Source organism: Scardinius erythrophthalmus, assembly GCF_964197995.2.
Source record: "Scardinius erythrophthalmus genome assembly, chromosome: 1".
Classification (NCBI taxonomy): domain Eukaryota; kingdom Metazoa; phylum Chordata; class Actinopteri; order Cypriniformes; family Leuciscidae; genus Scardinius; species Scardinius erythrophthalmus.
In genome coordinates, this window is record NC_138221.1 from 73,946,617 (window position 1) to 73,974,414 (window position 27,798).

At 39.3% G+C, this 27,798-nt stretch overlaps 1 protein-coding gene across 6 annotated transcripts in view; it reads left to right on the forward strand.

The window, feature by feature from the left end:
• Positions 1-6,436, forward strand: part of LOC308689790 (NACHT, LRR and PYD domains-containing protein 12-like) — a 68,466-nt gene extending 62,030 nt beyond the window's left edge. For all 6 annotated transcript variants that reach the window (XM_081363784.1, XM_081363788.1, XM_081363787.1 and 3 more), the window contains 2 exons: positions 5,205-5,378; positions 5,615-6,436. In XM_081363784.1, the coding sequence (XP_081219910.1) occupies positions 5,205-5,378; positions 5,615-5,786 (346 nt within the window). In that variant the 3' untranslated portion in view covers positions 5,787-6,436. The remainder of the gene's footprint in view (positions 1-5,204; positions 5,379-5,614) is intronic.
• The last annotated feature ends 21,362 nt before the right edge of the window (positions 6,437-27,798 follow it).

A 27,798-nucleotide genomic window follows, 5' to 3' on the forward strand; every position in this document is an offset into this window, starting at 1 on the left:
ATCTCATTTTCCGTTTATTAACCCTCTGAGGTCGACAAACGCGCCGGCGCGTTTTGCTGGATTTTCTCCACATTGTAGCAATTTAAACTTAAATTTCTCCGTCATTTATGGTCATACAGAAAAAATAAATATAAAAAAAGAATCTGTGGTATTTCTGCTTTTGTATGTGTCCACTTCCAATCAAATCAAAACATTGTGCTTTTGTAAAATAAAGAAAATAAACAGTGTGTGCGTTCTGCCTCTCCGTCGCGGTGAACTTTTTTTTCTTGAGCACGTCTATAAACTGAAACAAAACTCAGCGAATACTTGTTACACATTTATGAGCCATACACCTTTATAAACATTTAAGTGTGTACTTTTAAATGATCGGATTCAAAACGAAAACAAATATTCTCTGTTTAAGTAATTTGTATAAAACCAACAAGATTTCCAGCTTCTCAAACGCTTCCTAATTATTTTTAATTCGGCCACGCCCACTCGCGCAAAAGATATTCACATGCAAATCTCCACATGGAACGCGATCGCCCTCATTACCTCAACAACAAAACACTTCACTTCACTTTTCGTCGAGTTTGAAAGACGTGCCTGAGCTTACATTGGATTTACATCAGAAGAAGAAGAACGATATTTGAAGACAAGAAAGATAAGGTAAGAAATTCTTACATATTAGTTTGCTATTGTTGCATAAATTTCACATTGCATTTGAACTGTTGCTAGATATATGGTGAATATTATAATATTTAGACCCGTGTTTACTCTTACTGTGTTTGTGGATATCTGCTCAAACGTAGATAGGCTATGTATATGGTAGGCCTAACCATAATGTTTTATATTTGATCGCAATCGCGTTTTAATGTATCATATTTTTGATCGCGATCGCGTTTTAATGTATCATATTTTTGATCGCGATCGCGTTTGAATGTATCATATTTTGGAAAAGCAAAACGCTCCAAACGGCTTCATGTTTTTACTATTATCTCATTTCATATCATCATAACGAATGGAAACATTTGAAGTAACATGATAATCAATATATTTTTCTCTAGCTTAGTTGTTACTGAAATCTTTTTGAAAATATATATAGGCTGCTATATTGTTATTATTTTATGCAGCACTGCGCATAGCCTATACCTACAAAGCACAACAAACCTGGTGTTCATTATATATTGTTGGAAACATTTGTGTGAGTGTGTGTGTGTATTCTGTGAATTAAAAAGCAATTTTAACAAGAAAAATCTAAAATGTATTCCCAAAATCGTGCAGGCCTTTCTCTTGATATCAGTATGTTCACTTTTTTTTTTTTTTTCAGGGCCCAGATGCCACTGAGTCCTGCTGACTTCAACATTCACAGTACATGTCTCTGTACATGAACATGGTAAAGTGAAAATCAAACACCTTAGAAAATGAAAGGTATGTACAATGTTTTTAGGAATGGCACAAAGGTCTCTTTCTTCAATAAGTGCTTTTTTGTTGTGTATCTTTGGATTATGTTGTGTTGTAAATAAATCCAAACAATTTTAAAAGCCATTCTTTTTTAAATCTCCTCATTCTTTGTGCAAGGTTGGTCAGAATGATGGGCCCTGATAAGCTCCTAATAGGGCCATTAGGGAGGTTCTTTGTCTTTCTCAGGTGTGGAAAGCTTTCATATTAATGAGATGATCCGCCCCTTCGCATATTGCTTTCTAACACAAAACACGTCGTAAAATTTTTAAATCAATATATTGTCTTCTCTGAATGAGCAGTCAGGGTGATTCTCACATCGTTTTGGAGCAAATATTCTAGGCTACGTGATACAATTTTCAAAAGTCTTGTGAAGAAATAATCAGTATGGGTTTCATGACCTTATTTCAGTGAGAATTTATTTTTGTATTTTCACAAACCACGCATAAATGTCATTATCTCAAAACTACAAACTTTTACATACATGCTGCTGATATATTATTGTAGCAGAGTTTGTGCTGAATACAGTGTAATTAGACTTTAGCCATGAAAATGTCACAAGTAACAGAAATAACCACAAATGTCAGAGCATGTCAGAACACCTCCAGGGCCCAGAAAACAGCTCAGACCTCAGAGGGTTAAACTAAACGAAACACCGAATAAACGATCCGTCTTTTCATTTCTCGTTATTCCATTCCAAACAGGAAATGAAATGATCAGATGATACATGGACTGTGTCATGTGTTCATTGTTTTTTTTATTTACAGTTTTTTTCAGTCGCTAACAAGCGTTTGTCCAATCAGTTGTCACATTTTCAAAACTCTAAACACAATTAGCACAGCATCAGCCTTTTGTGGCCATACCATTCACACATTTCTTGTCGTTTTCACACAATATGCAGTCAGTGAACACATTTCCACAATGCTTACATTTTCTTAACAGACAAGCTATACCTCCCAACAAAATGATGGATTGTTTTTGTAGTATTTACAAATGTTAACACACAACATCCCACAATAGCAAAAACAATATTCCAAACCTTAGATACAGTATGGACTGCATTTATTTATTTACCATTTACATGAAACTTTTACCATTTTTGTAAATTTCATGATTTTAGCAAAATGTGATTTTGATTGCTAGCAAAATGTGTTGCTTTTGAACAATGTCATGAAGAAACAAGCTTTTCTTCCTGGAGTAATGATGCTGAAAATTCAGCTTTTCATCACATGAATAAATTTTACACAATTTATTACATGACATACATATTTTTAAACAGAAATCAGTTATTTCAAATTGTACTACTGTAATATTTCACAATATGAAAGTTTATAAAAACCTCTGCTTCTGCAATGATATCAGTTCAAAAACAATATATCAGTGAGAGAGTCAAGGAGCTACAACAATATGTCCAGGTATAGTGTATATTCAATTCAATGTCCAGTTCTATAAGCTTTGCACTTTGCAAGTAGGTAACCTACACAGCAATAGGTTACAGTACAGTATGGTATACAGTAAATTACATGATTTACATAAACTTTGTTTTGAGAGTTATGGAATTGGAGGCCAACAGGCCCCTCATGAATTCATATACATAGATGAGGCAGGATTCAATCTGGCCAAAAGGCATCAACCTGGACAAAATGTAATGTGGAGGTGGAAGGTTTATGGCCATCAGCCACATGACCAGATGTCCCTCCTTGAAGCCATGGATGCTGGCTCCAAGGGTGGATCCGACATACCAAGCAGTTTTATCCCAGGTGCATCACCTTGGATGATATCAGATGTGATCTTGATGAAAACATGTGGCCTAACCCTGAAGATCGCAGAGATTAGATACAGTAATTTTATGGGTTTTTTTGCTGTTGTTTTTTTGTTCAGAATGCTCTTGTGTGTTTCATGGAAATTTTGTTCACTGTAAGCAATACTGTAAAACTTTTTCTGTTCTATCAAACCGTGTTTCTACTGTACCTCCTGTAGTAAACAGTAAAGGTATAAAAACTGATTTGCTTTTTACTGGAATGATTATGAATGTGAACAGTACTGTACATGTGGACAGTTCCCAACCAAGAATTTAGTGTAAAATGGTGGATTGCACGTTTTGCATGCAAATACCTGTAAAACTGAAACATAAAAGTCTATGCAGTTTTAGTAATGTCAACAATAGCCAGGATTTTGAAACCTGGTGTACTTTGATTGAGTGCATGTACCTTGTGAAGTGAAAACAAGTGTTATTCTTTGACAGAATAATCTTATTTTGAGTCAGATTTCCAGTGTTTTGGTAAAGTTAGTGTGTGCGCAGAGAAACATGTTTTCTGTTTTGAAATGAAAAGTTAGTATATATTTAACAAAATGTGTTTTTGAGAAGACAATTAACCATTTGGCCAATTGTGTTTTGTAGGTGTGAGTCTGTGTTAAGAGTTTAGAAAAAGTATCTTAAGTATGGGTAAGCGCTTGTTAGCGATTGAAAAAAACTGTAATATTGAAAGTAGAAAAACGAGAAAACGCTTCCTTCTTCGTCTTTTTATTTTTTCAAAAAAACTAAAAACAAGTATTCAGCTTGATTTTTCACTTTTCGTTCTCAGGTAGAAACATTTATAAACAGCTTGAATATTTGATTTCTACACATAGGCGGGAATGAAACGCTCCTTTCCTCTGATTTGTCAGCCGAAGATCAAACTGTTCCGTCATCAGTTCTTCCTCAGCTCCGCTCAACAGAATAAAAGTCCTCCGCTGCTCGGTTGTACGGATTCTGAACGCGTTTATTGCAACTACTACATTTGATCTTTTTCTCATCAAACACCCAGACTAATGGCTCGACACGACCCGCACCGGGGAAGAGCCTCGACAGGGCTTTCTTATGAGGCTTTCAGTTCTCAAGTGCCAGGGGGTCCGTGAAATAATTTACTATAACCTACTGTATTTTCCGGACTGTAAACTAAAGTCACGTTTTTATCATGAAACATGTTGTGATTTATTCCAGAGTGACCTAGGCCTTTACAATGCATTTAACTTAGTTCACATAATCTAAATGTTGACTTTCAAAAGTAGGCGCGCCAAGAAGACTATTCGCTGTATTTTGGTTTATATATATACAGTATATACTTTTTTTTTTTTTTTATCAATCTCTCTATTAAATTTTCAACATGAAATAAGAACAAAGTTCCCCTTCACATAAAAAAAAAACAAAAAAAAAACATAAACACCAAGAATCAACAAAAATAAACGACAAACAACATAGTAACAATGAAGAAAAACAACAACCATTAACTAATAGCTGTGAGTGACGGTCCAAGAACTACTGCCCAGTCATTTGCAGCAAAAAACGTGGGACACTAAGTTTACTCAGGATTGTCTGGGAAGGTCAACTTCCCAACATATTCAAAAAAGGGGGTATATATACATATATATATATATATATACTTTTTAACCACAAATGCCCGTCTTGTACCATCTCTGAGGTGTGCCACGTATTACGTCATCACGTTGGAAAGGTCACGCGTCACGTCATCAAAAAATGTGTTTTGGGGTTTCATGACCCTTTAAAAATGAAATTAAATGAATGTGTAAACATGAATACATCAACAATTTCAACCTTTGTATTGTTACAGTGTTGGTAGTATATTTAAATGAACAATGTGTAGTCTTTCTCCATGTTACCTTTATCTTGATATCCCTGTTTATTTGTCAGCAAAAGTCTGGATGAAGATGAACACGTTAGTTGATCATCATAGATCTGAGTCATTTTCTCTTTCTGTCTTCAGTCTGTGGAACTGCAGTATTACAGAGAAACAGAGTCTCATCCTGACTTCAGCTCTGAAATCAAACCCGTCACACCTGAGAGAGCTGAACCTGAGCGGGAATAAACTAGGAGACTCTGGAGTGAAAAACCTCAGTGATCTACTGATGAACCCACAACTCAAGCTGGAGAAACTACAGTTAGTATCATTATACTGTACAACAATTACAGTGTGACTGAAGTTTATTTATTTGAAGACAGCAGGGCTTATGTTTCATTGTTTATAGCAGTGCACTTTCTGGGTTTTTTAAACTAAAACACTTTATTCTCAATATCTCACAGTGAGTCTGAGTTCACATTATATTTGTGTAAAATTCTTCACATTCATGATTTGTTTGTAAGATAATCTCTCTTCCTCTGTTTGTGTCTTTCTAGTCTACGGGACTGTGGCATTACAGATGTTTCTTCTCTAACTCAGTCTTTGACTAACTCAAAAGCACTGCAGTTTCTAAAAGAGCTTGATCTGAGTCTCAATATGATAGGAGACTCACAGCAGAGACGAGCTACGAGACTCAAACTGTGTCCTGAGGTGAAGAAACATCTCTGAGATATTAAAGAGATCTTCATTTACCTCTGATATGTGAACAAACCTTTCAAACATTCGTGAAAGGAAATTATCATTAAGCTTTATTGCAACAAAGGGTTTGTGTGAGAACAAAATGTGAAGTTATTGAAATGTTTAACACAAAGGAGGAAAGAGAACAAAAGCTCACTGTCACAGCTTTATACATTGTCGTAGAAATTTTAAACTGTATATTAAACTAACCATGTTTCTAACATCTAACCTTATTTAACATCTAACATCTGAACAGGATGTACTGTACGAAACCAATGGAAAACTCGTGTCTTTGAGTGTGTGCATATGTGTGTACAAATAACATAGTTTGGGAAATGAATCTAGACAGTCTGTTAGAATCTTGTGATTAACAAATGAAGTCATCATTAAAACAAAGTTTGCTTTACCTAGTAACAGAGGGGTTTGCATATGAAGAACCAATCAAATAATGGGGAAATTATGTAATGCAGCCTGACATTTATGCCATACCTCGATTCTATAAAAACTGTTGTATCTGTGTTTTACGCTGGGAGTCTCAATGGAATTTGTCTGAGATCCTCCGGCCTTGATTCTTCTTGGGAGAGTTTCTCTGAGAGCTGCTCGAAGACTCTCCCGGCCGTTATTAAAGCATTTAAAGGACATTTGCTGAAAGTCTGTCTGTTAATTTCTGCTTAAACTGGTCAGTTTAGGGAAGCAAGTTAGTTAGAAACTCGGCCAGTTGTCGACGGAAGACGCAAAGAGCTGGAGTATAAAGGTTATTAAGTGTCGATTGTAGACGCAACAGTTTTATTTATTAAGTGTCGATTTGTAGACGCTAGATAGTCGGGATTTAGGAAAAAATCCACTACAACATCAACACCTGCTTTATTAACAGTAGAAGTGAATCATTTCAGTGTGAAAACAGACTGGGTCAGATTGTAGGAAAACGCTGCACTCCTGCTAAAATCAGTGCAGTTCCAGCTTCAGCTCACAGCGTCCAGCTCACATGAGGAATGTCTCTGTCTCTAGTGTGTTTTACTGTGACTACTTTACACTTACTTTACTCTCAGTTATTTACTAAGAGCCTACAAACATGTTTAAACTAGAGGACAAACGGCTTTAACTAAAGGTTTGTGTTTGAACTCAAAATAACATTTGTATTTGCTCCCTGTGGTTTATTCCATACGCCGTACACTCATTAGTTTCTCCTTTACAGAGACTCAATAGGAGTCGCACCGACACACACACACACACACACACACACACACACACATGAACATGATTCATGCTTTACATCTATTATATTTAAAAACACAAATATCTATCCAAGAACATACTCTTCTGTTCCACTTTACAGAGTAGATAAAGATCGATCACCAAACATCCCTGATGAAGATCGATCTCCAGACTCTGACAGATGTGTTATATCGTAGTGTGAAATGATCCTGAGAGGAGCAGAAACCATCAGCTGATCCACAGAAGAGTCTCACTACTGTCTATGAGGAGAAATACATGTGTAAATGTGTAAAGGTGGAAGAGACTCAGACTTCACAGTTAAATAAAGCAGCGTGTGTGTTAGCATGCGTATTAGAAACATGATATTGAATGATCAATGTTGGTTTAGTATGAATAATAATTAATATAATTATTAATTATTATAAATATCTATTTAGTTTTGTGTGAAATCCAAGTTGTGGAATTGGGAATATATTGTTGATTCTGATTTGTATATTTCATTGATATTTTATGTGAAGTTGTACATGTCTTATATAAAAACATGTCTTTTTTGTTGTAAAATCTATGTTCTGGAATACATTTGTGACTCTGATCTGATCTGGGGTGCGTTTCCCGAAAGCATCGTTGGCCAAATATGGTCGCAAGTTCATCGCAATGTCCATTGAACTCTATTGGTAACGACGGAACTTGCGACCATAGTTGGCCAACGATGCTTTCGGGAAACGCACCCCTGATCAGATAAATATAGAGGACATGTCTCACCAAAAAAATACACACAACAACATAATATATAAAAAAAAAAAAAAAATATATATATATATATATATATATATATATATATATATATATATACAGACACACACACACATATATATATATATATATATACATAATTTTTATATATATATATATACATATATATATATATATATATATATATATATATATATATATATATATTTATATATATATATATTTATATATATTTATATTATGTTGTGTTGTGTTGTGTATTTTTTTGGTGAGATATGTCCTCTATATTTATCTAACAATTTCTTCTCTCTTGTGACTATTCTACATTACATAATCAGGTGATTGTCACATGACTAACTAACTGTTGTTTAAAAGGACTGTGAGTGTGTTTGCTACACCCTGACTGTGTTAGAAACCGCATATTCACTGAGTAGGTCCTTAATTTCAATAAGTACTTGCTTAACGAGCGGTAACACTTACACACAATTATAATGATAAATGGTGACCAATACTTAATTATATTACTTTTTAAATTGAAAATTATATATTTTATTAAAACAAACTAAATGTAATTTGTTTTGTCATATGACATAGCATGAATACAGACTAAATAAATGCAGTGAACACATCTCAATTTGCAGTCTATAATTATATTTACTGACAATAAGAAACATGAATAAATGATTAAAAGTGACCATCACAATAAACAAATGCATGTACAAGTCAACAACACACCAAACAAAGCTTTATTCAAACTTATTGTTCTAGCAATCACATATTTCCAGGCGGTGAACCCCACATCTCACTGCCATCTCAACACAGCGGTTCTCATTCTGTGTGTTTATTCTGATGAATCAGCTGACCACCGTTCCCACCTTCACCTGTCTCTACCGTCCATCATGTCCCTCAGCGCTGCAGTCAGACTCAACAACACACACTCCTGTGAGACTCAACAACACACACTCCTGTGAGAGAAGCATAGTAGAGCGAGTCTTTAACACGCTGAACACACACTGATGCTTTATAGAGTCTGAACTGAACCTGTGAGACTCAACAACACACACTCCTGTGAGAGAAGCGTAGTAGAGCGAGTCTTTAACACGCTGAACACACACTGATGCTTTATAGAGTCTGAACTGAACCTGTGAGACTCAACAACACACACTACTGTGAGGGAAGCGTAGTAGAGCGAGTCTTTAACACGCTGAACACACACTGATGCTTTATAGAGTCTGAACTGAACCTGTGAGACTCAACAACACACACTCCTGTGAGAGAAGCATAGTAGAGCGAGTCTTTGACATGATGAACACACACTGATGCTTTATAGAGTCTGAACTGAACCTGTGAGACTCAACAACACACACTACTGTGAGGGAAGCGTAGTAGAGCGAGTCTTTAACACGCTGAACACACACTGATGCTTTATAGAGTCTGAACTGAACCTGTGAGACTCAACAACACACACTCCTGTGAGAGAAGCATAGTAGAGCGAGTCTTTAACATGCTGAACACACACTGATGCTTTATAGAGTCTGAACTGAACCTGTGAGACTCAACAACACACACTCCTGTGAGAGAAGCATAGTAGAGCGAGTCTATAACACGCTTGTAACGGGGTTCAGATGTTACGGGAAGAAGGAGGCGGGAACCGGCGGACATTCAAACATATTTAATAAATAAATACACAAATACAAAAATGAAAGTAAAAGCCAGCAGCCCCTCACGGACGACTGCTGGCAACACAAACCAAAAACAAAACATCAACTAAAACACAGGCCTGTCCTCTCTCCCTCTTCACTGTCGTCGCTCCTCCTTTATGCCTCCGCTCCTCCGTGAGAGATGCGAGACCGGTGCGTCTCACAGGTGTAGCTCATCATAATTACGCCACCGGCCTCGCGCCGTCCTCCCACGGCCCTCGGCCTCGTCCTGCTCGCCACAACGCTGAACACACACTGATGCTTTATAGAGTCTGAACTGAACCTGTGAGACTCAACAACACACACTCCTGTGAGAGAAGCGTAGTAGAGCGAGTCTTTAACACGCTGAACACACACTGATGCTTTATAGAGTCTGAACTGAACCTGTGAGACTTAACAACACACACTCCTGTGAGAGAAGCGTAGTAGAGCGAGTCTTTAACACGCTGAACACACACTGATGCTTTATAGAGTCTGAACTGAACCTGTGAGACTCAACAACACACACTACTGTGAGGGAAGCGTAGTAGAGCGAGTCTTTAACACGCTGAACACACACTGATGCTTTATAGAGTCTGAACTGAACCTGTGAGACTCAACAACACACACTCCTGTGAGAGAAGTGTAGTAGAGCGAGTCTTTAACATGAACACACACTGATGCTTTATAGAGTCTGAACTGAACCTGTGAGACTCAACAACACACACTCCTGTGAGTGAAGCATAGTAGAGCAAGTCCAAAAACGCTAACTCACCCCCTGCAATGCCCAACTTCCTACAATCCAATGGGACAATTTTACATACAATATACTTGCTTTCATGCCAACTTTAATCACCACTCAAAATGAAAATGCTGTAGTCACTGAAGCACAAACACTGAAACAGGAGCACATAAACTAATAGGGATTGACTGATAGTATTCAGTACTTTAGATACATTTATCAATACATTTCTTAGAATATTTGTAGATTTCTTAACATGTCCTATACACTTACATGCTTGTTTTTGTTTCTCCCTGCACTGTTTCTCAAGTTGCGTGAGCTGCTAAAATCAAGATCAGTGGAAAAAGGTGATCATTGTACCATGTAAAGATGTTTGCAGACTACACTTGTAATAGTTGTAGTGTTTCTGTGAAAACGCTAAAAGGTTATGTACAACATCAAGGGCTACACAGAAATGAGGCACATTACCTATATGCATGTTGCATGGCAGGTTGTAAGTTACGCTTCAGAAATTACAACGCATTTAAAGGAGAACTTGGTAACTTTTTTAACTTAATAAAACTGTCTAGAAATCATTTGGATGGTTAAACAACCTGTTCTGGTGATATTGGTGACTTTCCCCGCTCCCCCCAGCGTTCCCAGGCGGAAAACCAACCTTGCAACTTGGGGACTACCGTCCCGGCAAAATAGAAATTGGAAGTCTCGTGAGAAACGAGAACGAGCGCGAAACACGAATCGCTTTACGGCAATTCAACATAAACACACACGCATGTATGATGTATTACCAGATTACTCACCTCGGTAGACAAAGCTCCACACGATTCAGTTGGCTTGCTCCGATCAAAACAAACGCACATGAGCAGCGGTAGAGAGGGGGAGGAAGCAGCCGCAAGTGAGTTTTTTACGACCGTGTTGTGACATATACGCCCCCCCCCCCCACAGCTGTAGGGGGAGCTCGTGGGCAAAACATGCGACAACAAAAGGGAAAATCAGCGAAGAAGTGACTAGAGTTCGCTAGAGTTGCCGAGTTCTCCTTTAAATGTCATGTTTACCGTCATCATCTGCAGTCATCTTCTGGTCTCTGCAGGGACCCTTCACATGTGAAGTTACATGTGATTGATCTTTCAGATCTTTTGGGTCACCTTAAATTTCCCATTTCAAAAAGAGAGCAGGTGCATTGCCCCTTCAAAAACTGTGATCGATCATTTTCACGTCCCACCTATCTAGAAAGCACAAATACTCTACAGCTTTGCATGTCTCTGGTGCATACTGTCTTCCTTCAGTTCCTAGTGAGTCTCAGTTCTCTGTTACTGAAAGCCACTCAGGTGAAGGGGCAGATGACGATCGGCATGAGGAGGATATGCTGGACCCTGCACAAATGAAAAGTTTATACATGAGAAATCTGTCCATGTTTTTCATGAAGTTGCAGGCAAAGCACCTGATCCCTTCCTCAACAGTACAGTTAATCGTAGAAGAGATAAATAAGCTTAGTGGAGAGTGTGCCAGCAGTACACAAAGAATCAACTTAAAGTATCTCTTCAAGCAAAATCTAAACTCTCTGAGATAGAAATTGAAGATGCTTTGAAAACCCTATGGACATGGATATTCATGGATCATGCAGCTCTGCTCTTTCCACAAAGTACAAGAGAAAACATTACTTTGAGGAAAACTTTCCATATGTGCATCCAAAATGCAATGGGGATTGATGAAAACAGTAAGGAGAGACATGCCCAATATATTCCCATAAAAGACACATTAACAGCACTCCTGAAAGATCCTGCTGTATGGGAAGAATGTTGTACATCTAGGAATGAGAGTACACCTCTCATTTTAAATGATGTGTGTGATGGATTGGTATTCAGATCCAGTCAGTTGTTTTCGGAGCCAGGTGTCACTTTGAAAGTGATCCTGTATCAAGATGCATTCGAGGTGGTTAATCCCCTTGGATCTGCTAAGAAAAAACACAAGATGCTTGGGGTGTACTTCACTTTAGCAAACTTTGATCCTTTTCATCGATCCGCTATTGACAACATGCAGCTTTTGCTTTTGTGCCGAGAAGCTGATTTCAAACAATTTGTCCACGAAAAAGTGTTCTCTCCACTGATATCTGATCTTAGAGAACTGGAGACAAATGGACTAAACATACATGGAAACAATGTGAAGGCAACAATCTTTTGCATCACAGGCGATAATTTGGGTTCACATAATATCGGGGGTTTCACAGAAAACTTTAGTACATCTCGCTATTTCTGCCGATACTGTAGGGTAACAAGAAGTGAGCTAGATAATCTGGAGCACCAGGCTCCGATCCGCACAGTTCAAGACTACAATGACACTGTTGAAGAGCTGCAGAATCATGATGCTAGTGAAGCCAGAAGTTTGAAATTCAACTCTGTCTTTAATTCTCTGGCTTTTGTTAATGTCTGCCAGCCAGGCCTGCCACCCTGTACTGGCCATGAGGGTGTAGTGGCATCCGACCTTGCCATTTACCTCAACTATTTTGTCAAGGTAAAGAAATTCTTCACATATTCTGAACTTAATTGCAGAATCAGGCAGTTTACCTACCAAGGATCTGACAGTAATTATACACCCTCGAATGTTTCTGAAAAGGGTGTAAAATTAGGTGGCCAGGCAACAGAAAACTGGTGTTTGCTGAGGCTTCTACCAGTTATAATTGGTGAGAAGATCACAGATACAGAGCATCCAGTTTGGCAACTCACTGTCCAGCTGAAAGAGGTAGTGGAGGTCATTTGTGCACCTAGAATATCAGTACCTCAGATTGCTTTGCTTAATGTTCAGATCCGTGACTATCTAGAGGCAAGGAAAGAAATGTTTCCGGCACACAAACTGAAACCAAAGCATAATTTCCTCACTCACTATCCTGCGTTGATACTGAAATTGGGCCCACTAATACGGTTGTGGACAATGCGGTTTGAAAGCAAACATTCGTACTTCAAAAGATGTGCGCAAAGAACACAAAATTTCAAAAACGTGTGTCAAACGCTTGTCAGGAACTTCTGCAAGCATACCTACTGTACATTCAGGCTCCTTTTTTGCACCCTTATTGATGGCAAAGAATTTCACTCCTTTCCATGCTGAACTGTATAGCAGCGCAGTGCAGACTGCTGTGGGGACAACCTTTGACAAGGAAACCAATATTGTGGCATCTACAGAGATACAGTGGAAAGGCACTCTGTATAAAAAGGGGTTCTTTCTTTGTTAAAGCCAAGGCGAGTCAACTGAATTCGAACAAATTGAGCTCATGCTGGTGAAGGAGAAGCATGTGTACTTTATTGTTACACCTCATGATGTGTCCTATTTGCCAGAGTTCGGACTATATGAAGTGAAAGATGCAAGGCAGAGCATGAAGTGTAGGAAGGCAGAGCATGAAGTGTAGGAAAGCAGAGCTCAATTAATCAACGATGCCTAGCACTAGTAAAGATGTATGCAAAGGTGTCCATTCCTGTTCCTGGAGATCTGCCTACCTGCTGGGTTCCAGCCCTGATCAAACACACCTGTTTGTAATCAACAAGTTCTCCTGAAGTTCTTAAAGGGTTGGTTCACCCAAAAATGAAAATTCTGTCAGTAATTACTCACCCTCATGTTATTCCAATCCTGTAAGACTTTCGTTTATCTTCAAAACACAAATTAAGATATTTTTGATCAAATCTGAGAGCTGGATCACTCCTTAATAGGCTTCTATGTCATTTCATTCTGCCAGCCAAGAAAAGTTAGTAAAAACATTGTTAAAATATTTAAAGTTACTACAGTGGCTCAACCTTAAAGGGATGGTTCGGAGTAAAATCAACCCAGGGTCCTTTGCACCATGACCTCGAGCCAAACACCCCCCAGAAGCTTTCAGATTTAATCAAGAAAATCTTAATTTGTGTTCCGAAGATGAACGAAAGTCTTATGGGGTTGGAACAACATGAGGGCGAGTAACATGTCTGAGGAGAGTTGGAGCTGAACTTAGCAGGTAGTTAGATTTCCAGGAACAGGACAGGGCAACTCTGCTATACACAAATCTTCTAGAGAAATAGTACTCCATTTTACATTTTTGAACAAATCAAGACTGTTATATACAATGAGCTATTGAGACAAAGTTAAAAATTCTTACCTTTTGACATCCCAACACAATTCCAAAAGTGAACATACACTAAACACACCTTCGTATGAGCAATGGTGGTAAGAGTCCCTAAGCGGAAATATTAAACTGAATGGTTTGTGAAATTTTATCCATTTTAGCTGGAGCTGACTACATGGTCAAGAGTTAATTATGGTCTAGTTCAAAATGTGGACTGTCGTCATATCTTTTGCACTTTGGCAAAAAAAAGTTAAGTAGCCAGACTTCCTCCAGTTATTGTGAGCGTATTACACAGCTTTTTTAAATTGGCTGTAAAATTATTTGGAAAATAAAATTGTTGGAAAATAGCTATATTTTATGCGTTTGGTTCTTGTACAATAATTTTTCTCAAAAAACGATAATTTTGAGGTTTTGGTACGATACTTCTACATTTCTAATCTGGCAACACTGATTGGTATAGTTGGTCCTTGAACCAATTCACTTTAATGAATGGTTAAAACAACTGATCTGTCCAACATTAAACTCATGAGACCGTGTATAACAAATCGGTAACACTTTTACAATAAGATTCCATTTATCAAACTAGTTAACTACTTTAGTTAACATTAACTACTAATAAACTGCACTTCTACAGCATTTATTAATCTTTACCAATGTTAATTTCACCATTTACTGGTAGCCTACATTATTTAAATCAAAAGCTGTATTTGTTTACCTTAGTTAGCCTTATGCACTGTGAAGTAACATGAACAAACAATGAACAGCTGTATTTTTAACTAAGATTAAGACTAATAAATACAGTTACAAATGTATTGCTCATGGTTCATGTTTAGCTTCATACAATAACTAATGTAAACTAATTAAACCACATTTACTCAGAACACCTCTTAAAATGACAATGTAAGTGTGCTTACCCCATTTATTTAGTAAGATTGGTTAGCAGGATTTAACCTTAATAAACTGCAGTATTTTCAGGTTATGTATATGACAATGTGTAGAACAGTTACAAAGAAAATCTTTCAGTTTAGACGAGTTAGGTGAAAAAAATATGGAAAGCAAGTCATTGTTAGCTAGCTGCTAATTGTATTCAATTGTATATGGTAGAAAATTTGACTATTAGTTAAAACAAACTTTTTAATGGTACTTTTTTTATTCTACTTTTTGAAATTGATTATTTAAAAATAAATACAATACTTAATTTTCAATTTTCAAGAATGAAAATATGACCTCAAAATTCACATTCGCAAAATATTATTCCTTAAACATTAGAAAGGAAGACAATTTCAAACTCCATATGTGAAAGTACGTTTTATTTTGCAAAAGGAATAACAATTCAAACCTGATGCATTAATATGTCTAACTGCCATTACCTTTTGAGAACATAACCAAAGTGTCACAATATCTAGACATTTTATAATAATGTATAAAAATGCATTTAAAAGTTCCGGAAGTTTTTACACTGTTGGTGCCAATGTTATAACAGACCTATGTATATATTAGAATGTAACTGTATTAGTCACAACAAATGAAAAGGACAGATACTAAGGTGTAGAAAACTAGTGCATCCAGAGATGCAGAAAAAACTCTTTAACAAATAATGTTTTTAAACGGCAATCTGGGTGCTAGTGGCTTTCAGTAACGCAATCCCAGTGAATACTAAGTGAACACAAAATCTGTGTTCTGGAAAATTTCTAAATTTGAGATAAGCATTAAGTCAAGTCAAGTCAAGTCAAGTTTATTTATATAGCGCTTTTCACAACATAGGTTGTATCAAAGCAGCTTCACAGTAATAAATTAAAACAATACATCAATGTTTGTTTCTAGTGGAACGTCCACGTTTGGTAATGCTGATCAATGGTATCGTTGATTGATTAATTCAATTAAATATCCCCAAATATCCCCAACTGAGCAAGCCTAAGGCAACAGTGGCAAGGAACCGAAAAACTCCATCAGGTGACCTAATGGAGAAAAAAAAACCTTGGGAGAACCCGGGCTCGGTCGGGGGCCAGTTCTCCTCTGGCGTTTATGAACTAAAGACCGGATTTAACTGTAAGATTAAAAGTATTATATAAATGCCTGGCTGAAGAGATGCGTCTTTAATCTAGTTTTAAACTGGGAGAGCGAGTCTGAGCAACGAACAGTATCCGGAAGACTATTCCAGAGTTTTGGAGCTAAATGTGAAAATGCTCTCCCTCCTTTGGTGGATCTGGATATCCTAGGTATGACCAAAAGCCTCGAATTTAGTGATCTTAAAGAGCGCGATGGATTATAGGGCGATAGAAGATCGGTTAAATAGACTGGAGCTAAGCCGTTTAGGGCTTTATAAGTCAGTAGCAATACCTTGTAATTAATACGTGACTTTATAGGTAACCAATGTAGTGATGATAAAATTGGTGTTATATGATCATATTTTCTTGATCTAGTTAGAACTCTAGCGGCGGCATTTTGAACTAACTGTAGCTTGTTTATTGAGGATGCAGGACAACCAGCTAATAAAGCATTACAGTAATCTAGTCTCGAGGTCATGAATGCATGAACTAACTTTTCTGCATCAGAAACAGATAGAATATTACGTAGCTTAGCAATGTTTCTAAGGTGGAAAAAGGCCGTTTTTGTAACATATGAAATATGATTTTCAAAAGACAGGTTGCAGTCTAGTATAACACCCAGGTCTTTTACTGTAGAGGATGAAGTAACAGGACATCCTACTATGTTAAAGTTGTATTGTGAGAGGTTTTGTGGGTGGTTTTTTGAACCGATAAGTATTACCTCTGTCTTGTCTGGATTCAATAAAAGGAAATTGTGCGTCATCCAATCTTTTATATCTTTAACACACTCTGTCAATTTGGATAATTTAGCGTTTTCATCCGGCCGTGATGAAATATATATTTGAGTGTCATCAGCATAACAATGGAAACTAATTCCATGTTTCCTTATAATATTTCCAAGTGGCAGCATATATATTGAGAATAATAGAGGGCCTAAGACAGATCCCTGCGGCACTCCATAGTTTACTGGAGTTATGATCGATTTTTCTCCATTTAAATAAACAAAATGGTAGCGGTCAGATAAATACGATCTAAACCAGCTTAATGCTTGTCCTTGAACACCAGTATAATTTTGTAGTCGATCTAAGAGTATTGTATGATCTATAGTATCGAACGCAGCACTAAGATCAAGTAAAACTAGTATTGAAATACAGCCTTGGTCAGAAGCTAAAAGTAAATCATTTGTGATTTTAACGAGCGCAGTTTCAGTGCTATGATGCGGCCTGAACCCAGACTGAAACTTTTCATAGATGTCATTTTCTTGCAAGAAAGAGCCCAGTTGAGAGGACACAACTTTTTCACGAGTTCACACTTACATATAATTGAATGGGTAAGTTTAATGCGTATATGGCGTGCTGTCCGGAGGGAGGGCTCCGAGCTCGGAGTTCAGCCCGAACCCAGAGTACTCCCCCCGTATGTAAGTTTAGTACTAGAAGTGTGGAGAAGGGGTGGTGGAGGGATGCTGCAAAAAACTGTCAATGGAATGAGGTGAGACTGCTGAGTATTTATACCTCTCACCGTTGATTGCTGAGTGCTTTCCACTTGTGTTAATTATCTGAACGTGCTCCTCCCGAACCTTGTTAATAAAACATCATTTCACGAGTTCACACTTACATATAATTGAATGGGTAAGTTTAATGCGTATATGGCGTGCTGTCCGGAGGGAGGGCTCCGAGCTCGGAGTTCAGCCCGAACCCAGAGTACTCCCCCCAAAGCTAAAGCAGAGGACAGCCGCCGGACTAAAGATCCCCCAAATGAGTGCCGAGTTGGCGGGCTGGTATCTCAAGAAGTCCTGGATGCTTGACCGGGAAGGCCCGTAATGGTGGCTCCCTGCCCGGCTGACGTCCCCTGTTGGTCTGTAAATGGGGAGCGGTTGTAGTTTACAGAAACAGGAAGGTGGGTGCTTGCCTCTGAGATTCTCACACTGCGTCGCTGGAAGAAAAGAGAAAACATTAGTACTCTACTGGGAAAGTTCTCACTCCGTCCACTGTGAGACCAATGCTCGCTGGACGGAAAGGAAACAGGAAAGTGAGTGCTTGCCCAGGAGATTTTCTCACACTGCATCATTGGATGAAAGAGAAAACGTAAGTGCTCCACTGGGACAGTTCTCACTCCGTCCGCTGTGAGACCAATGCTCGCTGGACGGAAAAGAAACAGGAAAATGAGTGCTTGCCCAGGAGATTTTCTCACACTGCATCATTGGATGAAAGAGAAAACATAAGTGCTCCACTGGGAAAGTTCTCACTCCGTCCGCTGTGAGACCAATGCTCGCTGGACGGAAAGGAAAACAGGAAAATGAGTGCTTGCCCAGGAGATTTTCTCACACTGCATCATTGGATGAAAGAGAAAACGGAAGTGCTCCACTGGGAAAATTCTCACTCCGTCCGCTGTGAGACCAATGCTCGCTGGACGGAAAGGAAACAGGAAAGTGAGTGCTTGCCCAGGAGATTCTCACACTGCATCATTGGATGAAAGAGAAAACGTAAGTGCTCCACTGGGACAGTTCTCACTCCGTCCGCTGTGAGACCAATGCTCGCTGGACGGAAAAGAAACAGGAAAATGAGTGCTTGCCCAGGAGATTTTCTCACACTGCATCATTGGATGAAAGAGAAAACGTAAGTGCTCCACTGGGAAAGTTCTCACTCCGTCCGCTGTGAGACCAATGCTCGCTGGACGGAAAGGAAACAGGAAAGTGAGTGCTTGCCCAGGAGATTTTCTCACACTGCATCATTGGATGAAAGAGAAAACGTAAGTGCTCCACTGGGAAAGTTCTCACTCCGTCCGCTGTGAGACCAATGCTCGCTGGACGGAAAGGAAACAGGAAAGTGAGTGCTTGCCCAGGAGATTTTCTCACACTGCATCATTGGATGAAAGAGAAAACGTAAGTGCTCCACTGGGAAAGTTCTCACTCCGTCCGCTGTGAGACCAATGCTCGCTGGACAGAAAGAGGAGACAGTAAAGAAGAGAAAGAGTTTTTTTTTTTTTTTTTTTTTTTTTTTTTTTTTTTTCTCTCTACTCGATGAGGATTTGGTGAGCTTTTTAAATATGGAACCGGTTGGTCCTGATGTAGCTTTGGAAAGCATCGGAGGACCATCTCCCAAGGGCTTGAATCTGCTGTTGGGAGAGGCCTTTTTGGGCTGCTGAAGTTGCTGCCCCGATGCGGAATGAGTGACTTGAAAAATTCTTGCTGGAACGCCTGCCTGTTGGAGAACGGATTTGAGGTGTTTCTGGAACCAAAAACGTGTCACGGGTTTTTTGGATTCATCTAAGAACAGGGGTTCCAGAGGAGATTTAGCCTGAGAACTTCTCCATTGCAGATATGCCAGAATTGACTGGTATGGTTGGATTTGCGAAGCGAGGTTAAAAATGTAGATGAAGTGACCTTTTTTGGTTTGGTCAGTCTTACTTTGTTTAATCAAGTATTATAGGAGACATCACTGCTGTGGCAGTGGAGACATTAGCCAGAGTAAAAGAGCTCCAGTGGGAGCATAGGAGACATCACTGCTGTGGCAGTGGAGACATTAGCCAGAGTAAAAGAGCTCCAGTGGGAGCATAGGAGACATCACTGCTGTGACAGTGGAGACATTAGCCAGAGTAAAAGAGCTCCAGTGGGAGCATAGGAGACATCACTGCTGTGGCAGTGGAGACATTAGCCAGAGTAAAAGAGCTCCAGTGGGAGCATAGGAGACATCACTGCTGTGACAGTGGAGACATTAGCCAGAGTAAAAGAGCTCCAGTGGGAGCATAGGAGACATCACTGCTGTGGCAGTGGAGACATTAGCCAGAGTAAAAGAGCTCCAGTGGGAGCATAGGAGACATCACTGCTGTGGCAGTGGAGACATTAGCCAGAGTAAAAGAGCTCCAGTGGGAGCATAGGAGACATCACTGCTGTGACAGTGGAGACATTAGCCAGAGTAAAAGAGCTCCAGTGGGAGCATAGGAGACATCACTGCTGTGGCAGTGGAGACATTAGCCAGAGTAAAAGAGCTCCAGTGGGAGCATAGGAGACATCACTGCTGTGGCAGTGGAGACATTAGCCAGAGTAAAAGAGCTCCAGTGGGAGCATAGGAGACATCACTGCTGTGACAGTGGAGACATTAGCCAGAGTAAAAGAGCTCCAGTGGGAGCATAGGAGACATCACTGCTGTGGCAGTGGAGACATTAGCCAGAGTAAAAGAGCTCCAGTGGGAGCATAGGAGACATCACTGCTGTGACAGTGGAGACATTAGCCAGAGTAAAAGAGCTCCAGTGGGAGCATAGGAGACATCACTGCTGTGACAGTGGAGACATTAGCCAGAGTAAAAGAGCTCCAGTGGGAGCATAGGAGACATCACTGCTGTGGCAGTGGAGACATTAGCCAGAGTAAAAGAGCTCCAGTGGGAGCATAGGAGACATCACTGCTGTGACAGTGGAGACATTAGCCAGAGTAAAAGAGCTCCAATGGGAGCATAGGAGACATCACTGCTGCGGCAGTGGAGAAGATTAGCCAGAGAAACAGAGCTCTAGTGAGAACGGAGGAGACATTACTGTTGCAATATTAGAGAAATTACCAGAGAAATTGAGCTCCTCCAGGACCAGAGGAGACATCACTGCTGCAGCAGTGGATAAACTTACCTGGAGAAACTGAGCCCCTGCGGTGTGTGGCTGAACAAAGGGAGGAGGAGAGTGGGGCTTAGCGGACCGACGCTCGTCTTCTTGTGCTTAGATCAAAGACGCGAGAAAAAGGAGGCGAGATGAAATGCACATTGAAGTTTAAATGACCGAGCAATGATAATAGTTTGCGTTTAGAACAATTTTGATTATCTGAAGTTTATTTAGTTAAGTACAAAAGAGACGGTTAATGGTAAAAGACGAAGCTTGCATAAATGTAGGCATCTTGTATTTATTTAACTGTGTTTCAATTAAGGATTACTAATCTCTTGGCATGAAACACATTGCTTGTATAGCTTTTTTTTTTTTTTTTTTTTTTTTTACGAGATTTTGCAGATAGATTGCAGGACAGTGTTAACGATAGGTTCTTAATGATTCTGTGAACAATCTGCACGTAACTTGCGACCTACTGTATGACAGTAAATCATTTGTACGGAAACAATTTAAAACCTGCATTCCCCCGATCAAATCTGTATACAGATGGCATGACTGGCTCGTGACTCAAACAACTGAAGCAATGTCAAGCTCAACCAAGACAGACACGAAAAAGGGGCCGAGCTGAGCACTCACTGAGTTGACCCGGCAAACGTTGAGTATGGACTGGCCGGAACTCAATCTGCGGCGCGGCACGGCGCGGCTTACTTTAGGGCCAGCTGTGGCGGCCTGGCGAAGGAGGAAGACCCTTTCCCTCGCGTGAAGAGGGCGGCATTGCCTTACTAACCATTTCTCTAATGGCGGGAATTGTTGTATGGACCGGTGTAGAGAAATACGCGGAAGGAGATCGCGGATGTTTCACCCGCGGTTTCACCCTTTTGTTAAGCCTGACGCCCGCGATGTTGGTCAGAGGATTGCGGCAGAGGTTCTTCAAAGACGAGAGATTATTCATCGGACGGGAATTGCTTGATTCGGACCTGTTAGGACGATACTGTCTGGCTACATGCTGCAAAAAACTGTCAATGGAATGAGGTGAGACTGCTGAGTATTTATACCTCTCACCGTTGATTGCTGAGTGCTTTCCACTTGTGTTAATTATCTGAACGTGCTCCTCCCGAACCTTGTTAATAAAACATCATTTCTAGTATTTTAGACATAAAAGGTAGATTTGAAATGGGTCTATAATTTGCTAGATTATGTGGATCTAATTGTGGTTTCTTAATGAGAGGTTTTATAACTGCCAGTTTAAATGTTCTTGGAACATAACCTAATGATAAAGATGAGTTAACAACATGGAGGAGAGGCTCCTCCACCACAGGCAACACTTCCTTCAATAGTTTAGTTGGTATAGGATCTAATAAACATGTTGTTGTTTTAGATGAAATGATAAGTTTATTTAACTCTTTTTGTTCTATAGTTGTAAAGCACTGTAATTGTTCTTGCGGGGTGATAATTGAGGCCGAATTATAAGGCGCGATTGAGGATTGAACGTTTACAATTGTGGTTCTGATGTTTTCTATTTTCTCAGTGAAGAACTTCATGAAATCATTACTACTAAACTGTAACAGAATATTTTGTTCAGGAGACATATGTTTATTTGTTAGTCTAGCCACGGTGTTAAATAAGAACCTAGGATTGTTATGGTTGTTTTCTATTAGATTGCGGAGATGCTCAACCCTGGCCTCTTTTAGGGCCTTTTTATAACGTGACATACTGTCTTTCCATGCGATTCTAAAGACCTCTAAGTTAGTTTTTTTCCATTTACGCTCTAAATTACGGGTTTCTCTCTTTAGAACATGCGTTGTATTGTTGTACCATGGTGCTTTACTTTTCTCTCTGACCTTTTTTAGTCTAATGGGTGCAACAATATCCAATGTACCAGAGAGAATGGTGCTCATAGTGCTAGTTAATTCCTCAAGTTCATCTGTTTGTTTGGGTTCACTGAGCAGCTGAGACAAATCAGATAAGCTATTTGAAAAATGATCTATGGTGGATGGAAGGATTGTTCTGCCTAATCGATAACATTACAATAGACTGTAACAATATTAGTCACTCACAACAAGTGAAATAAAAGACAATAAACAGTCTCTTGTGTATCCAGAAATGCAGAACATATCTTAATAAGGTAAACAAAACAAAAATTAGACAGCAATCTGGGTGCTAGTGGCTTTCAGTAATGAAATCCCAATGAATACTAAAATGAAAATGCAATTCTCCACTTCACTGGGCAATTTCAAATCTTGAGCTCAGTGTTTAATAGGGCAACTACAGTCTTCACAACAACTGAAAAGAACAGAAAATAAATTGTACAGAGCTCGTACATCCATTCCTCTTAGCTCTTTTTTTTTTTTTTTTTTTTTTTTTGACTCAGCAATCTGAGTGTTAGTGGCTTTGAGTCATCCAAGCCCAGTAAGACTTTTTGGATGAAGTTAAAGGTGTGGGTCAGCTCTTTGGGGTAGTTGAGATGTAATGCATATATCAAACCAAACATCAAAAGAAAAGCATCAGCCAACCTGGAAATGTCCCTTAGAACAATGTCACCTTCCAGCACAATAGCAATCCCAGCAGGGTCAAACTGAACAGTAGAACTCGAGTCTCCATTCACCATGCTGACAAGAGCTACAGCTGAATCTGCAATGTCTGGCTCATCCACCTCTTTAGTCTGAACTTCATGAGCATAATCAGATAAATAACATTAAAATTCAAATGAGATGTATAAAAACATACATTCCACATCTTGAAAAACACAGAGTCATCTTCGCGCAAGTAGACAGGGAGGGCTCGAAGTGCAGCTGTACATCTGTTGTTAATATCGTAGTGATCCTGAAAAAAGACAGAACTGTCTTAGTGGTGCAAGAGAAAAGAAAAAAAATAGAGATAAAAGTACAGATGAAAGAGGGAAAGAAATTTAAAGCAAAAAAAAAAAGTTCAAAGCCAGGTTTAAAAAATTAACAGATAGCAGTAAAATACTTGTGCACATTAACCAATTAACTTGTACTATAAATGTAATTAACCAAATTTTACCATAAGATCATAGGCACTAAATATGCTTCTCAGTGCTTCTGCTGCCTTGCTAGTACGGGCAGCCTTCTGCCTGTAAACAGCACTCAGTCGAGGAGTATGGTTGTCCAGCACTCAGTCGAGGAGTATGGTTGTCCAGCTCTACATAGAACTTGTTTTTCAAGCTGATATTAGTAATTCTGTGGAATTCTGCAGCAATCTGAAAGCAAGCATTCAAACAAATAACATACAAAAATGTTAAACAAGAAAACAAAAGTAACAGACACACATAAACACACACACAAAAAAAGGAATTTAACGGACAGCAACTGAGAAAATGACCTGAGATTCCAAACGAATTGCAGGCCACTTTTCCAAAAAGTCCTTCACTGGTTGTGATGGGTTATCTACAACGATCTGTTTGCGACGCAGCGCAAATGTACTTTGCATGAGTCTCTCTATCAGCCCAAGACTTCTCTCTGTCTTAGACACTTCCTCAACTATTTGCAATCTTTGTTGTTCCAAGCTTTCAGCACTCTCTCCTTTTGGAAAATTTGGTAGGTAGTTTACCTCAGCTCGACGAGCTCTTTTGATGCTGGATTATTTTGGCTTCTCTTCCCCGAGTTAACAGCCACCTCGTCACAGCCAGATCTGCTGAGTTTTGTGCGATAGTTGCCCATTTTAAACTTTAAACTTGTCTTCCAGCCATACCATCCACATTGACTTCCTGGTTCTGTGAGGCAGGGGTGCTTAGAAATAAGAGCCTCAGCTGCTTTAGATACTTGTTTGTCGCTGGGGTAAGCCCTAAAGATGTGCATTGCCTTGGCCATATTTTCTAGAATATCGTGTTTTTGGCCTTTTGTTAATTGTAAAATTTTTCTACTGTTTTGATAGGCCGTATTTCCACCATTTAGGCTGTGCTCGACATTGTATGAAAATTGAGGAACTGGGAACAAATAAGGCCAACTCTGCAGGCGTCCTGGGGCATTAGGCAGTATATCTGTGTCTGGAGTTGCAGCTGAACCGGCATCAGTCTCAGATCGGTGTAGTTTCAATACAGTTCTAAAAATGTCTGTTTGAAAGCAGAGTTGCCCCCCAAAGTCTGGGTCTTCATATTGGAGGCTGAAATCAAAATCAAGACAAGGTCTGAATTTCTCTTTAATCACTGTGATCAACTCTTCTACTGTACTTGGGCGTGTAGAAAGGGTCATCTTGTGGGCGATGTCAGGAGCAATGTAAACTCTCAGTAAAAGTTTCTGTGATTCCGCCATCTAGGAGACAAAAAAAACAAGGTAAAAGACAAGTGAAAAATATAGTTTAGAACAAGATGGACATGGATTTCCAAACAATGTAGAAATCTTTACTTTATTGTAAAGGTAGAAATCGCTTTGGCGTCAACAGCAACTGGCCCTCTATGCTGTAGGCAGAAAGGGGGGCTGTGTCACTCAAATCTGTTACTGTTTTAATAGATATATCACCTAAACACAGATTAAAGGCTCTTATGTGTTCAATATAATGGGACTTGTGCATAGGAAGGCCACATGATCGTTCACAAGGAGGATTGACTCAGTTTTACAAAACTGAGGTAACCCTGCTTCAAAACCAGCAGGAAAATATTTCCCAGTAGAAATGGTGAATCGAGATGCACAGTATATAGTGCTACTATCAGTCTTCTGTTTAATATACTGTATTGCCACTTGAGGTAGTGTTGAAACTAAAACAGATGTCACAGTTGATGTCTGCAAATGTGGTTTGAAGAATGCTGGTGCACTTAGATGGTAAGCCATCATATGCTGGTGTCTGCTTGCCAGTGTCTTCAGCACTTTTTTAAAGTTCTGTGTATCGTGCACAACCCGTTTGAAGAAGCGGTGTTTGCCTTCAAAACGCATGGTCCATAAATGTACAAGAGGTCCAAAACATCTGATCAGCTCTGGGTAATGTTCGACGTAGTGATGCTTTGGGCGAAGCTTAAAATCTGGAAATACTTCAAGAAGAATTTGCATGTGGTCCTTAATTTTACTCTGTAGATACTGAATCATCTCTTCAGTAAATGTTGGAGACAGCACTAACTCCACAATGTCTTTCAATTCCATTAACACTGCCCATCTCCCTCTGGTACAACATTGCTAACCATATATGGAAGTAGCCGAAGTAATGCAGCATTTTCATGACCATTACCACCTATTGTTATTTTTGTGGTATAAGTTTTGGAAATTGGCTTTGGTCTATCAACCTTATCTGTATGCTGATATGGGAATGATTCAATTTTCCTATTCAAATAATCAAGCGCGAAGTGTTTCATTTTCTGAATGCATAAAGCCAACTTGACTGGCACAATACCTTCAAGGAGGTCATGGAGAATATCAGGGGGGAAACCAGTGATTGGATGAAAATACTGCAGCTTTTGTTTTAACACACAGTCCCCTTTCACACCACAATTACTTTCCCAATTTCTACTGGAGACATTCTGGACATGCAGATCATGAGTTACCTTAGTTCTCAGACTGAATTCACCCTCAGCAACATTTGCTTTCAACGCAACTTCAACAGAAACTCCAGCCTTGCTGCTGTGAAACAAGTTCTCATTACCCACTTCAAGACTAACTTGTTGTTTCTTATGTCCTGCAGTTTCTTTAGACCTTCTGTTGCTTTCATCGCCTCCTTTTCCCTTTTCCTCCAAAGCCAGACTCTAAAAATAATCAGAAGTTTAATGTGTTAACATGTTATTTCCCCTCTACACTGTTCATTACGGCACAAAGGGCTTTTACACTGTTGAATACGACACGGTGTGCTGAGGATTAGCACATGAGCAGCGCGCTTGTCTGGAAATGTGACAGTGATGAAACTTAGCCAAACACTGAATAAAGTTGTATAAACTATAAACATTGTGTTAATTCTAATTAACATAAACAATTGTTCAAGTATCAAATATTCAGACAGTGCTTCTGTAAATTGTTCTATGCTTGCATTACTTACCACATCTTTGCCTTCTGTCTCAAAACACTGTTTTGCTGACTCAAAATCTCCTCCAAACCCTGGCTCTGTGAACATTCAGCAGTTTCAAGCATCAACAATTCTTCAAGCATCAAATCTTCGGACATTGCTTCTGTAGATCGTTGCATGCTTGATGTATGAACCACGACGTCTCTCCCTTGTGCTTCAGAAGACTGATTTGCTGACTCAGAATCACACATAAATGATGCAGAGATAACACGTTGTCCTCTGTATTTTATGTGCAAATGGCCATGATCATCACTGAGCAACTTTGCTGCCAACTCATCTGGTTCCAGCCGACTGTTGATTTACACATCCAGCAACTCATGAAGCACAACATCTTCTATTACAAAAGTGCTCATTTGATCACTCTTGTCCTGTACAGTGACAGCTGCACGAAGGACTGACATCACTCTTGCTGTTTTGCAGTATGCTGCATTGTGGACATCTTGTCAATGTCTGGAAATTGACCGCAGGCAAAGGATGCAGCTTCGGACATTGGTATTCTGCTTTGACCTCTGCCGTCACAACTTCACCCTCTTTGACTTTAAAACGGTTAATTACTTGTGCAACATTGCTTGATACATCAGGCACAACTGTTATAGAAGACTGTTTAGTAGTAGACAAACAAGTGCAACCATCAAACTGTCGAATAGATGCATTCTTGATTGTGTACCACTTCCCTGTTTCAAGCATATCTCCTCCCCAGACAGTCAATGACAAACCACAGGTTTGATCTGCCACATCATAAGACCTTCTTTGCAATCTTTGATTGTTGCCGGTCATTGCCTGAGTATCCTCATCCAACTGGAGCACTTTGATTGTGACATTCACCTAAAATACAAAATACAAGGCCAATAATTGTTACACTAACCAACAATCTCTTTTCTTGGCAGCAATAACA